Here is a 14,657-nt window from a genome sequence, read left to right on the forward strand (position 1 = left end):
TCCTAGTACTAGAATTTTAAAAGTTCTAACATTAGGTGGAAGGGGATTTTTTTTTGGCAATTATGTTTTCAAAAAAGGATTCAGTCTTTTTCCTTAAACTTTCCAGTTTGTTTGCAGAAAGCATGCATGTTTATGTATGGCTAATTCTATTACAACAATTGGAACAACGATCTTGACATGAAAATCTTTGGTCAGATGCTTAAGTCCACGGCAATAAGAACATCGCCATCACATGAAGAACAATTATTGCATGTGTAAAAGGGTTTTGAAGCCAACAGCCTACACATGATGAAAGCCATATTTTATGAGCGCCGGAGATGACAAAGAGACAATGGCCATTGTGTTTCTCTAGTTAGATTGAAAGAACCCTAGTGGAGAAGTGGAATAATTAGCAAATTCTTTTGATGTATACATTTTCTCTATCACACAGTTGGAAGTATTTTTTATTCTATATAGTTTAATGTTTAAAGAGGAGATATTTATTTATACACGTCGAAAACTTTAGCAAGTTGTGATTCTTCATAACCGGGTCTCTCTTTTTATTGTTTTTAGAGAGTCACAACCTAGATTCTTCTTCTTCTTCTTTTTTTCACATACATGGAAATAGAGAATTGGATGCCAAAGTTATTTTTGATTCTTTAAATTCTAAATCAATTGGTAACAATCTATTATTATTTGGGAATATCATTAATAAACTAATTGAATCAAGAAAAGCCACGTTCTTTCTCACATACTCTCTCTTTCCTCACCACTTCCTTTCTCTCCCTAAACTCAAACCACTTTACCTAATAGAATATTGATCTTTGAATCTAATTCACAATCACAATGAAACAACCAATGAATATACTAAGCCATGTTGACAAGCAGCAACCCCAGAATCACATCTCACTTGCTCCCCCTGAAGTACATGTAGATTTTCTGCACAAACCAAAGAACAAACAGGAGACAAACTGTGTCATAGAAAGAGAAAAGGAAGAAGAGACTATAAAATTCAGCAATGTGCATAATAAGTACCCTGCATGCCTGTTCCCAAGAATACAATCTAAACATTGATAATTAAGTTGCATATATGCAGACAACCTTCAACGATTTCTTGGAGCACTCTTAAATGCTAATAATATTTTCTTCTGGGACTATAAAATGGTACTTGTTTCAGATAAAGTAGAGATTAGGGAATATAACATGGTACTTATTTCAGATAAGTAGAGAGTTTCAGGACTACTCAACCAATGAATTGTATAATCTTAGTACATTTCATAGTACAAAGTGTCCAATCTGACTATAGAAATCAAACCCAAGACCTCTTAAGATCCATAAGATCTTGGGTTCGAAACTTCTAGCAAGTATATTGAGGTCATCCCCAGGGGATTTTTTCTCTGTAATTACCATGTGTGTGTGTGATGTGATACAAAGGGAATACATACACCTAAGAAAATGGTAAAGTGCTCAAAGAGTTATGGACACCCTCATTAGCAATTAATAAATAAAATCATTAATGATTTAAATATTAAAACCTCATAATCAGTCTATTATTTGGAAAGGCCGATGCATAAACTGGTGCGTCCAATTAGACAAATCAGTTAAGAACATCCTTCACCTAGGAATATCCATACTTTCCATCACAGTTTACACCCTATAACGAATTTGGCAGCTACTTTACATAAGACAAACATCAAACGAAGTGGTACTCCTAAAATGAGTTTGATAAACAAGTGTGAGCAATACAAGATTAGCCCCGGCTCTCTTAAATATTAATACAGAATAAAATTGATGGAAGCAAATATAGCTAGCTAAAAGCCACAAAGATCAGTTTTTTTAGAGAAGAGTCTCAATCAAATCTACCATCAATAACAAACCAAAACTTAGGAAACCCTTCCACTTCATTTTCCTACTTTGACAAAGAAATTGCAAGGAAGAACATCAGAAGCATTTCAGTGATGCTGCACCAATGCTGCTAGACATTAAACTCTCTCAACAAAAAAAAAAAAATCACCATAATCCAGGTCCCAAGGAATGATTTTCATCACAACAATGTTTATTTTCATATTTAAGGTTCAATCGAGCAATGTCTCCAATTAAACCTCTCTCCAAGCCCACAATTCTGCCAACTTCCAACAGCAACTTAAAATATTCCACAAGCCTTCAAAGGAACTCTCTTCAAAATGTCAAGTCCACAGAAGAAACACTTATCATGAAGCATCTCTCATTCTGAAGTGTTTCTATTCTATCACAATTTTTATCTATTCATATCAACTAAATCCATACTACAAATGAAATATCATAAGCAGGAAAAAAAAAAAGAGGGCAGAGGGGGATCAATATATACCTTTAATGCATGTCTATTGCAATTCAGATTTACATGAATCAACAATTTAAATAAGTTGATTTACATTCACATATGTAAGGCAACAAGTTTTCTACTTTTATTGATGCTGTCCACAACAAGTACAGCAGCAAAGGTGGTAAAGAAACTAAAATAGAGCAAGGTGAAAACAGAAAAAAGAAAAGAGAACTACATATGCCACGACAAGTGAAGAAATTAATTAGGATTGTATCTGAACCCAGAGAGAGAAAGGGTATACACAAAACTCTCACAGAAGGAAGGGATGAGGTATATAAATTCTTAATTAAATAAATTAGGGGCCACCACAATCACTTTTATTACTTTAAGAAAGAGAATGCATATAATCTGAATCTGACCTGAAGTACCCATAAGCTTAGAAGTGACTCCAAGCAAAACAAGCCAAAGCCAACTAAGTAGAATATCTGCAGTGAAAATAAACGTTAGAGAAACCAAATGCTCAGTCAAATAACATACAAGAGAGAACAAGTTAATGTTCTGTTAATCACATCTTATGTCCAAATGAAGTGAATGTAAGCACGGACCTCTTACTATGTTCCTAATAGCATTTTTGGTCTTCATTGTTCAAGGCCATAAGAGGGCAAATTTGCCTTTCAGAGAGAAGGCATCAAAAAGCAAGCATTATAGAAGCCTATAACTCTAACCATATTTTTTACTGGTAAGGTACACAAGCACTAATCGGGTCTTGAATCAGACACCTTACCCTCCATCCCATAATTGTGCAAAGAGTAACTGTCATTTGAGTTAAAGCTCATGGACCTCTTACCATGTGTTGTAACAAAAAGTACCAGAGGCCGTTTCAGTTTGGTTAGAGAAATGAGATATTTCGATAACATTTAGTACAGTCATACCTTTCCGTCCTATTTTTGATTTATGCCATCCTTATGATTAATTTCATTTTGAGCCTTCCACATTTCCATGTGCCAAATCTAATTTACTTTAAGTTTTAATTAATTTTGTTTCTTTATTCAAGAGATACGTAGTATATATTTTTATTGGACTTATTTGGTTAAAGTTTGACCTATTCAATGGAACATGGGCTTAAAATTTTAAACACTCTAAATAAATTATTTGGGTTTAACTTATTCAAGTTTTATGGTTTCAACTTTGATCTCTCTCTCTCAATTTTAATATCTCTTCCTCTTGGATCTACAGTTTCATTCTTCAAACAAAAATGAAATTTCAGTTTGGTATGCATTTATAATATAATTCATTGTCTTAACATTTCGATTACCTTTCAAGATCTTTTCAAAGGGAATACAAAAAATACTACCATCTCCCTCGCGTTTTCTAAAATTAACCATGTCATAGGATTCTGTCCATAAATAATAAATTGAAAATCCATATCATTTTTTGACAAAAGATTAGCATCATGCTTTATGGTAAAAGGTACCCATAACCCACTAGACAGAGTTGAGTTGGCATAGAAGAATTCATGTAGTCAACCCCATTCTGTTGGGAATAGGACTGAGTTGAGTTGAATATTTTTACTTAATTTTTAGTAACTTATTAAGTTGAGCTGGATATTCGCATTATGGTTCATTTTGAGGGGAGGGGAAAGAATGTGTGGTACATATAGGGGACATACAGTACAAATTTGAGTGTCTCAAAATTACAGAAAAAGTTAACAGGACTCATAATAGCAACACTTTCGACACGTATGGGTAATCTAAATAATATTTAGAAATAAGGGCAAGGCCATGTACTTTCAATAAAATCTAAGGCAGGCTGAAGTATTATATCCTTTTTCAAACTACATAGCACTTAAAAATGGAACTTGACAAAAGAGAAAACTTCTACTCCTACCATCATATTTCTGAACAAGAGAAAAATGAATACACAAACATTTCATTGACTATTGTCCTACTAAACCATAAGAACATCTTCATGACTGAAATTTTAGTGGCAAAAAGTAAAAGCCAAAATGACATGAATACATTAAAAAACTTACCCCAATCAATGCATGGTCAGAGAAGACATCAATTGCTGCAAGGATTCCCCTGAATCACAAAAACAAGAATGAAAAAAATTATATTAGTAGGTTCTGATGTATAGGCCAGAAACAACTGAAACGTGATCATAACAACTGTTGCAAGACCCTATGCTCATCAACAAGCCTAAATCGATTTAGAAAGATACTATGGAAGTTACAAAAAAGTTGAACATTGTACTCTACATGCTACAATTTCTTAATGATTGACATTAGTTCACTGCTTTATATAAATCAATAATCTGTGAAAGAACCTTCAACAAAATAATCCAATTCCTTACACAGAAAGATGATCAAGGCCCTTAAAATCCCATAGCAGAATCCAGTTCCTATTCCATTTACCTTACCTAATGGTCAGAGTAAAGGGTCTTATTCTCGGCAAGAACAAGTTATTTAATGATTTACATTTTTTTTTCTGAGAGATTACTGATTTACTTAAGCTTAGTTAACATTGAACAAAATTATACCATTATACCCTTTGACTACAAATTCACATATGTTTACCAGTCACTAAACATCTGCAAGACAACAACTAAAGTGCTTGATCTATTTTCTTTTTTACTCAATGCTCTTTCAAAACATACAACATAACAAATAAATTTGTAAGCTTTAGTAATGGCAATCAACCACTTCAAACTTTAATTCTAATAGCTCAAGATACTAGTACTTACGTCAATGACTTCCCATGAAAGACGATCGGGGGTGCAATAGCAGCAAAAATACAAAAACCGATATGAAGCTGCATCGTGCCACATTGATCAATAGACAGAAAAATAGGCCACCTATTCATGAGAAGCATAGCTAAGACAGAATTATATATCACATACCAGATAGAACAAGAAAAACCAGCTGAAATTCAAGGCACTGTCTGTCCTGCAATTGGAAACAAAGCAATTTTCAACACCCATCAGCACACATAATATGACATTTTTTTATGCTATCACTACAGAAACTCTTTCAAATACAAAAATAAATGAATATCTTTCCTCTAATAGGTTAATGTAAGAGCTTTCTCTCACCAGTTAAACAATAAATGTAACATTGATGCCACCCAAACAAGCAGGTGCCACTAGCTATACAATATACATGCATGTACAAAGGCACACGTGCACAAAAACACTGAGATGCACACAGGAACACACCCAAAAAAGAAGAAAAAGAAGAAAGGGGGAGGAATTGGGGGTCTAAGGTCACTGAAATCCTTCTCTTTCTCTTCAACTTAAGATAGCCTACAAGAAAACCTTCTCTTTCTCTACATTACAAAATACTAACCTCATAGCACGATAGAGAGGCCGATACCACAGCACATACGAAAGGGGGCATCCAAGTAGAGCATAGATTGTTGCAAGGAAAAAAATTTTGACACCTGCACAGAGTGGAGCTTATGAGAAGATACAAATTACATTGAAACCAATGCCTATTATATCTTGAATGCAGAAACAACATTGAAAAAGAGAAGCTCACCCCCGCCTTTGATCCAGCATGCAATCACAGCGATTACATTAAAAACAAGACAAAGAACTATACCTGCACAAACAGTACTACAAGAGTATCAGATATTGCAGAAGTATTTTACAGTGAGACCTTTTAAATCAAGATTACAGCAAGCAAAACAAAACTGAAAACCTAACATGGGTAATTCTGATCTAAAATAAAATTTAGACCTTTTTTTTCCTTCTTAAATTTCAGTAGCCAATTCTCTAAGGGACCAAGTGAAGACACCTAAATTAAAGAAACTATACTCCACAAAGAGCTCCATATCATTACATTTATCGAGATTAAAAAAAAAAAAAAATCCTGAGCAGAACCAACTTACACAAGTAATATAATGTAAAATGTTTTATATATATGATCTCTCATACCTAACCAACTTGCAAAAGCCAAATATTGCAGCCTTTGTGCATGGACTGGTATTTCGTTGGCTATATCATGATGAATTATGGGGAAAAATGGAGGCCAATTTCGACCATCATTGGGAACACCAACTGATATAAAATAAAAAAATAAAAAAACAGTTTAGAAAACAGCAAAACAAGTTCACAAAAATATATTAAGTTGTAGGTTGTGACCTCATAGTTTACCTTTAGCAACAGCATCTTCTCTCCGCTTTATTTCCTGTGGAAGGCAGTTAAAGAGTACAATGAAAAACAGAATCAAAGGCAAAGAATATATTCTATTTAAGAGTAAGAATAACCAATACAATCATTTCAAGTAGGCATCACATATTGTAACTAATTCATTGTTATGTAAAGCAACAAAATCCCCATTTCTAGGAATTAACAGAAGTGGTTTTCAATGTAGAAAAATAAATAATAAAAATTCAATTCTAGACAAGTACTCAATCATGGAATTGCAATGCAAACCTTTTCCCTCCTTTTGAGATCTGCTTCCCAAGATGCAAGCTCTTTCTCTTTGCTCTTAGAATCCTACAAAAACCATACCATCAAGAACATAAATCAGCTCTCTCAAAAATATCAAAGAACAGAAAAGGAATAGAGAAGGAAATAGCAACTTCACTACATTCAATGTATCCAATGGTATATCCACCGTTGCATCATATTTCTGCCCAAAGCCTAGGGTTTCAGATCCCAAAGGTGAAATGTGTGGTTTTGATCTGGGACCAGCAGCTCCATTCTTCAAAGGTTCCCAATCATTAATCAATGACACAATGAATAAATGACAAATAAAGAAGTGTTCAACATTCAAATACGTGTGTGTTCACGCACGTGTGTGTGTGTGTGTGATAACAAAACAAATAATCAACACTGAAATTAGCAATGGTCCTACAAGCATGCCCCAATGTGAAGTCATAAGAACACTATTGTGGCTTACTTTGTAAATGAAGTGGCAATAAATGAGTAGTTTTGTTCATTTGCAGTCCAAAGCATACATGCAAACGTCTACAATCATAAGGCGGTTTGGGGTAGAGGAAGCACATTTATGGAGTACAATACTTGTTCAGGGTATCCATTGGTGTAGTTTGTGGAAGAGTATCAGGATGGGATGGTAAAGGTTTTTTACAGTACATTCAATTTGAGGCCAACTTTGGTAACCATATCTGGTTCTGGCAAGACTGTTGGTGTGATGATGAGTATGATAGTTCCACAAATAGAGAGGCTTCAGTGGACTCTCTGTTGTTAAGGTAGACTGAGGGGCGAAGAGGAGTTGAGATGTTAGATTTATTCGGAAATTTAATGATTGGGACTTAAACTTCAAGGCCTGTTTTTTTCCATCTTCTTGGTCTCTATATCCCTCATGGAGAGGTTTGCGATCAGGTGAGGTGGAGGCACTATAGATGAGTAGGGAATTCAATATTCATTCCTTCTATAATATTTTGAGGGGATCCAATTATGTTTTTTCCCCCTGGAAAGGCATTTGGGTGTGAAGGCCCCACTGGTGGTCTCCGTTTTAGTATGGAAGGTGGTGTGGGGGGAAAATACTTACTTTATATAACTTTATAAAAAGAGGTTATACAAAAGTAGCATGTGTTAGTATTGCAGGGAGACGGGAGATCATCTTTTGATACATTTTATGGTTGCATATGATTTGTGGAACTTTGTTTTTTAGATCCTTTAAATCTCACTAAATAACATGATTGATCTTGTGTTTGGCTGAACAAATTGTGCGGGTAAGCAACTTCGGATATTTGGAACATGATTCCATTATGTTTGAAGTTGACCATTTAGAGGGAATGCAATCGGCATACATTTAACAATGCAAAGAGTAGGGGGAATAAGTTGTTAGCAAATTTTGCTAGCTCCTCATTTGATTGGTCTCGCACATTGGGTTTTTACAAATAGTGATTCAATTGCAACGTTTTTTGAGTTGTTGTACATTCTCTCTGTAATGCTTTAGGCTCCTTCATGTCTATTATACATGAAGTAGTCTTTCTTAAATAAAATCATTTTTTCCTATAAAAAAAAAAGTTCTAAAATTTTATTTATATATAAATTTTTAAATAATAATAATAATAATAAGCAGCTCAAGCAATACAATGCATTGCATTCCATTGTAATCTCTAGATTCATGAAGGCAAAAAAGTACAACATGTCAAAATAACTACAATATCACCACAATACTAATGATCATCAAATCCATCAAAAGATCATTGACATCCTATGATTTCAATTCAAACTTTAAACTTTCATGACAAGTAGAAACCTGTGGGATTGTATGAAGCTTTTGTTTGGCTCAGACATCGGGGAATTCGGGTTCAAAAAAGACTTACGTTATCAATAAATTGAAATTAGAACCTATCAGAACTCTGCCCCACCCCCCTTAACTCCTATTACGAAAGCCCAAGTGAAGAATGGTTCACATACACAAAATCAAAGCAACAGATTTTGCTCATTTTCTCTTTTTTGGGGGTGGGGAGGGGGAGTGTTATCACCTACACTATTATTTAGTTCTTGTACAAATCCTAGTGTCCGTGTATTTTAACATGACAAATGGGACTAGCAGGGGTTCATTGGCTGATCCCCAAGCAAGTTGTTGACATTCTTTTTGAGTGGCGGGTCTAATTTGATCGACATAAAAGTTCCTGAGGTTGGAATATAGCGCCGATACCACAAATATGGCAGGAGAGCAACAATCAAAGTATAATGTAGTGAAGCTCTCAATTTGGTTCTGATAACGGATGCCCTTGGGGCATTTGTTAATAGATCATTTTAAGAAAGTTTTAATACCACTTTTATGAGAAATATAAAAATCTGTTACTTTTTTCTTTTTCCATAATAAATTTCTAAAAATACTTCATAACATTTCCCTTATTAATTATAAAAAATAATAATAAAAAAAATAAAAATAAAAAACTTAATAATTGCATTTGTCAATACTTTCCAAATTTTCATGATTTCTTTTTCTTTTTTTTGTGGAAAGGGAAAGGGAAGGGGAAGTTTTTCATGAAAATTCTTCACTCGTTATATTAGCGCAATTAAAAAAAGCCGTAAAACATATTTTCCAAATTTTAAAGAATTCGAATTGAATAATGTTAAAGATACAAATTATTTTACAAACAGGATTATTGGTAAATGAAAAAGTGATATTAAAATCATTGGAATTAGGCATTAAAAACAGTGAAAACCATGTCAGAAATTACAAACTTCTTTAAATGAGTTTCCTTTTCAGTCAAATTTTAAAAAACTTATAGTATTTCCTTATTCTTCCTCAATTTAAACCGACAGTTTCAGTTTCAGTTACAGATCCAGAACTCGAATGGAGTATTTAAATAAATACCAAATAAATCAAACAATACCGCGCTAAGCTAAGCTAAGCTGAGTGATCAAACAACAAGGTCTAAAAATAGTATACAATTATTAAGAGATAAAACAACGAGTGCAGATCTGAGAAAAAAGTGAAAAAATATTTGATAGTTAAGAGATAAGATAGAGAAAATAATTACCGAGAAAGGATTAACCACTTCTTCCTCGTCAAACGGATTCGGGTCGTGGTGCCGATTCATCTTCAGATCCCTAATTTTTGCAGAGGAATGCTCCGAAATTTCAGATTTTTTTGATTTTACACAGACAGTGAGAGAGAGACAGGGCAGTGAGCGTGTGAAAAAGAGACAGCCAAATTTTTTGCTTCTTTGCTACGCGGGATAAGTTTTAGAATTTTTTTTTGCATTTGCCCCCCGAATTTTCTATATTTACGTTCATTGCCCTTACTTTGCTTGTTTTCAAATTACAATTGCATGTTTCTCTCTGACGTGGCAAATTATTATTTGCTACACAAGGTTTCAGCATATCATGAGCATGAGATGAGTACAAAATTCTTCATTTAAATTCAAAATATGATCTCAATTAAATTCATTACAATTACAGTTAGGTGATTGAATCTAATTTGAAAACACTTATAATTTATTACACCTACAGTATATAAGTATTTTACACGTCATAAGTTCCAAATTTTCAATTAGTTTATCTTGTAAAATTAATATCTTAAATTTGAAATAGTATTGACTTTAATTTTTATTGTATAATAATAATTAGCCTCGAAGCACAATGGACGGAGAGAGAGAGATGAAGGTTCCAACTTAATAATTATATCAATCACAATCCTCTTTATTTTCATGAATCTACTATTATGTCGTTTAAAAATAAATTTATTAAATTATATGGTAATTAAATAATGTGACGATTTGTACATAGTTAAATGTTTAAAAAATCATTGTTAAAAAATAATGTCATAAATATACTGTGTCATTACCTTTTTTTTCTTTTCTTTTGCGGTGAGAGTGAGACAAGTATATTGACTATTGAGCTGGGTTTGTTGTACTTTTGCGCATCACAATGGCCATTAGCTAATATACATGCCTTCTTGCCAAGGGCTTTATATTTGAATTTTGACATCTTTTCATGGACAAAATATTTGATAGAAGAGTTTGAATAATGTTGTTTAGGTGTTTTTGATATACGTGTGGAGGAAACCGTGTGTAAAAATATATGTAATATTATTTAAAATGTGAAAATGTGTGTTAGAACTAAGCTACCAAATAGGGAGACGTCTAGAGAAAAAAAAGGTTGAATCTACAGAACTAACAACGTATTAAAATTATTTCTAAAAAAAAATTGATATGTTTTCTTTCACGAATATACCCCTTACCTGACTTTTGGTTGGTTTATAATTATCCATCAAATGGTAGATGAGTTTTTGAAAAAGGATTGCGTGGAGAATTTTTACCATATTTTATTTCTAATTGGGATCCAACTGTCCTTCCTTCCACCATGTGATCATGAATGTGGTTTAATGCTTAACCCACAAAGTCTTGTACTACTAGCTTCACATAATTGCCAAGAATCTTACAGTTGAATTGGCACCTCCCTATATACAAAGTGCTTGCGATTTATAAGAGAAATGATTTGAGCTGTAGAGTTAGCAACATGTTGTAATTATCTCTAAAAAAAAAAAACTTCACATAATTATGACTCCACAAGGAAATACTATTCAAGATTCTGCTGTGTCATATTGTTGAATGCATAGGAAAAAAATTAATAAATAAAACCATCATGGAATTGAATTGAATATATAGGCCTAAATAAAAATAGCCCGAAAATGTCATTTTGGCTTCACGATTTGATTGAATAACTACAATGGAGGGGGAGGTTCCAACTTATGAAATAAAAAAATAATAAAAAAAAGCTACTGCAGTATATAGTGATTGGTGAAAGCTAGCTTAAGGGCTAAGTTGCTTCAAGATCACTGAGGCATAAGGAGATGGTGACAGACAGGGCTTTTATTTTTAGACTTTTTCACAAGCACAACTTTTATGCTAAAACTTTGACCTGACAAATCATGAGTATAACTAATTATAACATTATTTAGAGTCGTCATCTTTTCTCTTTTTATAGTTTGTCATATCAAAATCATGACAAAAGTTGTGGCGTAATTAAAATTGTGTCCACAGATTTTCTCTTTTTTTACTCGGTCTTATTTCTTGGCCTTGCCCTATCGTTAACCCCTGTTTTTTAAGAATAGAAGACTCATTAGCCTTTTTCTTGTTCCAACCACTAATTGTGACCTTTATTACAAATTCTCGTACTTTCAAATGACGTAGTTGAGGTAAACTTACAAAATTTTAAAAATTGATAATTAATAATTAATAATGTAAATTATAATTTATACTCATAAAGTTTGAGATAGTTTTAATATTATCTCTTAAATTTTCAAAGTTTTAATCCACGCCTATAACATTACATAGCTTTTGGATTAAAGTCTTTTTGTCTATGTCTTGTGCTGAAATAATTCGTTTAGTGTCACTTCAACTCAAGATGACATAGTTTCTTTATTCAAAATTATATCATTTGCACATTATGATGTTTCTAATGAAGATATCAAAAGTTCAAATTTCCACTTCCCTATTATAACTATTGAATTTATAATTATAAGAAAATAAAAATAAAAGCCTACAACATTTGTGTTTTAAACTTTGTGAGATATTTTCTATAAATTACAAATATACAAAATATGTAAGATGTTGAAGAGCTATAGCTATATCTGGTTGAGTAGTAAGGTTATGGAAGGAAGATCAGAAGATGTTGAATTTCTAAAGGACGACATGTCACCACCGGCCATCCCCATATTTAGGGCCGGCTCAATGAATTTAGGGGCCCTAGGCGAAATCTTTAAATGGGGCCTTTTATTATATTTAATTATAAATTCATATAATTTTTTCAATTAAATTTTATTTTTCTTGCTTTTTGAGAGGCAAAATTACTAATTAAATTTTTGCATTCAAGTTCCGCTAACATTTCCTTTTTAATTGGTAATATGGCTAATCCACTTAATCTTTCTTGTGACATAGTTGATCTTAAATAGGATTTTATTAATTTTAATTTTGAAAAACTTATTTATGCAGAAGCAACTGTAACAGGTATAATTAGTAATATTCTGAAAACAATACATGCATTTGGAAAAGATTCTAACCTCTTTATATAATTTAGTACATTAATTAGAGAGTTTTCATTTATATGCAAAACTTTTTTTAAAACTTTTAGTTCTGAAAATAAATCTAAGCCATCAATATCAGAATAAGTTTCATGTGTGAGAAAATATTCAAGATTAAGACAATTTTTTTTCAAACTATACAATTTTTTGACGAGATATTATATAATATTATATAATATATTATTACTATTTGGGGCCTCTTTATCAGTGGGGGGCCTTAGGCCACTGCCTAAGTGGCCTATAGCTTCAGCCGGCCCTGCCCATATTTGGTATCACCGAGGATTGACGAGATCAAGACATTTTTTTTTATAAAAGATGATGTCAACAAAAATCTCCATATTCGATCTCACCCAAGTTGTTTTCTATTTTTGTTTCCCATTTATGCTACATATTTGTAACTATTTTATTCCTTTAGTTTTACAAAAGTTGGGTTCATTTTCCTTCTCCTATTATCATAAGGAAAAAATAAGTATTCAAAATTTGATATTTTGGATTCTATTTTTATTGTTTTTTTCTTATATTTATGCTTCAACTTTTTAACTATAGTTATAATTCTCTTAGCTTTGCAAAATACATATTTTTTGGATTTCCTTCTCTATTTTTTAAAGCCTTTCATTTATAAAATAAAAACAAATAAAATAAAAAACTTTTCAGCAATCAGCACACTAAAAAAATGGTTTTTTTATATAAAAAAAATTAATGATCATAATTAATATAAACCTGTATATAAAGAAATCTTAAAGTGGAAACTTAATTACAGTATTACATCAAAGTTAGGCTTAATAATAAGATTGAAAGAAAAAGATTTATCCATTATATAGTTTATATAATTTGGACTTTTATAAAATCAGTGAATATGCAATTTCGCCTTTTTCATGTATTGCTACTATGTAGTGCATGTCATAAAAATAAAATGTGACAAGAGCTATAAAAAAAAAAAATTAAAGGATTGAATGCTTAATCGTTTTCTCAAAAAAAAAAAAAATAAAGAAAAAAGAATGAATAACTGAAAAAGGGTCCCGATAATTAGTGCTCTAAGGATATTTGTTGATAAACCATTGTAAGAAAAATTTTGAAACCACTTTCATAAAAAATATATAAAAATTATAAAGAAAAAGTTAGTTGATTTTTTTCTTTTTCCATAAAATATTTTTAAAAATAGTTCCTAGATCAATACTTTTAATTAAGATATCCATTAACTTTTTCCACTAAAAAAAAAAAACCAAAAATTGGAGGGGATAACAACTAACGAGTACCATGAAGAGGAAGATTATCGTGTTGCGTGAAACCCACAAGAGCAGAGTATGAGAATGAGAGAAGACGTTTGCACTATTTGTTCGTGGACTTGAGTGATTTCCATTATTATCATGTTAGAGAAAGCATATAGAAAAATCATACTTAATATACTACCAGGGACGGACTCAGGATTTCAAGCTGGGAGCGGAGATAAGCAAAAAAAAAAAAAAATTGTAAATACACATTCATATAGTATTAAAAAACTATCAACTAAGATAAATACACAAAAATCATTGTTTCTTAATATATTAAAATACAATCATCTATCAAAAAAAACAAAAGACATGAAACACTATTGTTTCTTAATACAATCATCTATGAAAAGGGAACTTGATGCTCTTTTAAATCTTCAAAATCATCTATAATTGAATCTAAACTAAATGTCAAAGCTACATCATTTTCAATGTATAAATTTAGTATTTTTCACTTCTTTTCAATTTATAAATTTATCTAATTTAGCATTATGAGTTAACAATAAGCGCAAGTGAATCACTGTTATTTTTTTAAATTTGTGTGACAATTTACTATATTGTATGATTTGTTTTTGTCTTTTGTCTTTGGTCT

The 14,657-nt window shown here is 31.9% G+C and overlaps 1 protein-coding gene across 1 annotated transcript; it reads right to left on the minus strand.

The window, feature by feature from the left end:
• Positions 1-619: 619 nt before the first annotated feature.
• LOC115971367 (secretory carrier-associated membrane protein 4) lies at positions 620-9,949 on the minus strand. The gene is made up of 12 exons (XM_031091247.1): positions 9,754-9,949; positions 6,873-6,986; positions 6,716-6,778; positions 6,434-6,467; positions 6,215-6,337; positions 5,817-5,879; positions 5,625-5,718; positions 5,180-5,225; positions 5,024-5,091; positions 4,314-4,362; positions 2,701-2,766; positions 620-918 (listed from the first exon to the last, which is right to left on the minus strand). Exons 1-12 carry the CDS (start codon positions 9,811-9,813, stop codon positions 886-888), a joined length of 813 nt encoding a protein of 270 aa, XP_030947107.1. The 5' UTR covers positions 9,814-9,949; the 3' UTR covers positions 620-885.
• Positions 9,950-14,657: the final 4,708 nt, after the last annotated feature.

Source organism: Quercus lobata, chromosome 12 (genome assembly GCF_001633185.2).
Source record: "Quercus lobata isolate SW786 chromosome 12, ValleyOak3.0 Primary Assembly, whole genome shotgun sequence".
Taxonomy (NCBI): domain Eukaryota; kingdom Viridiplantae; phylum Streptophyta; class Magnoliopsida; order Fagales; family Fagaceae; genus Quercus; species Quercus lobata.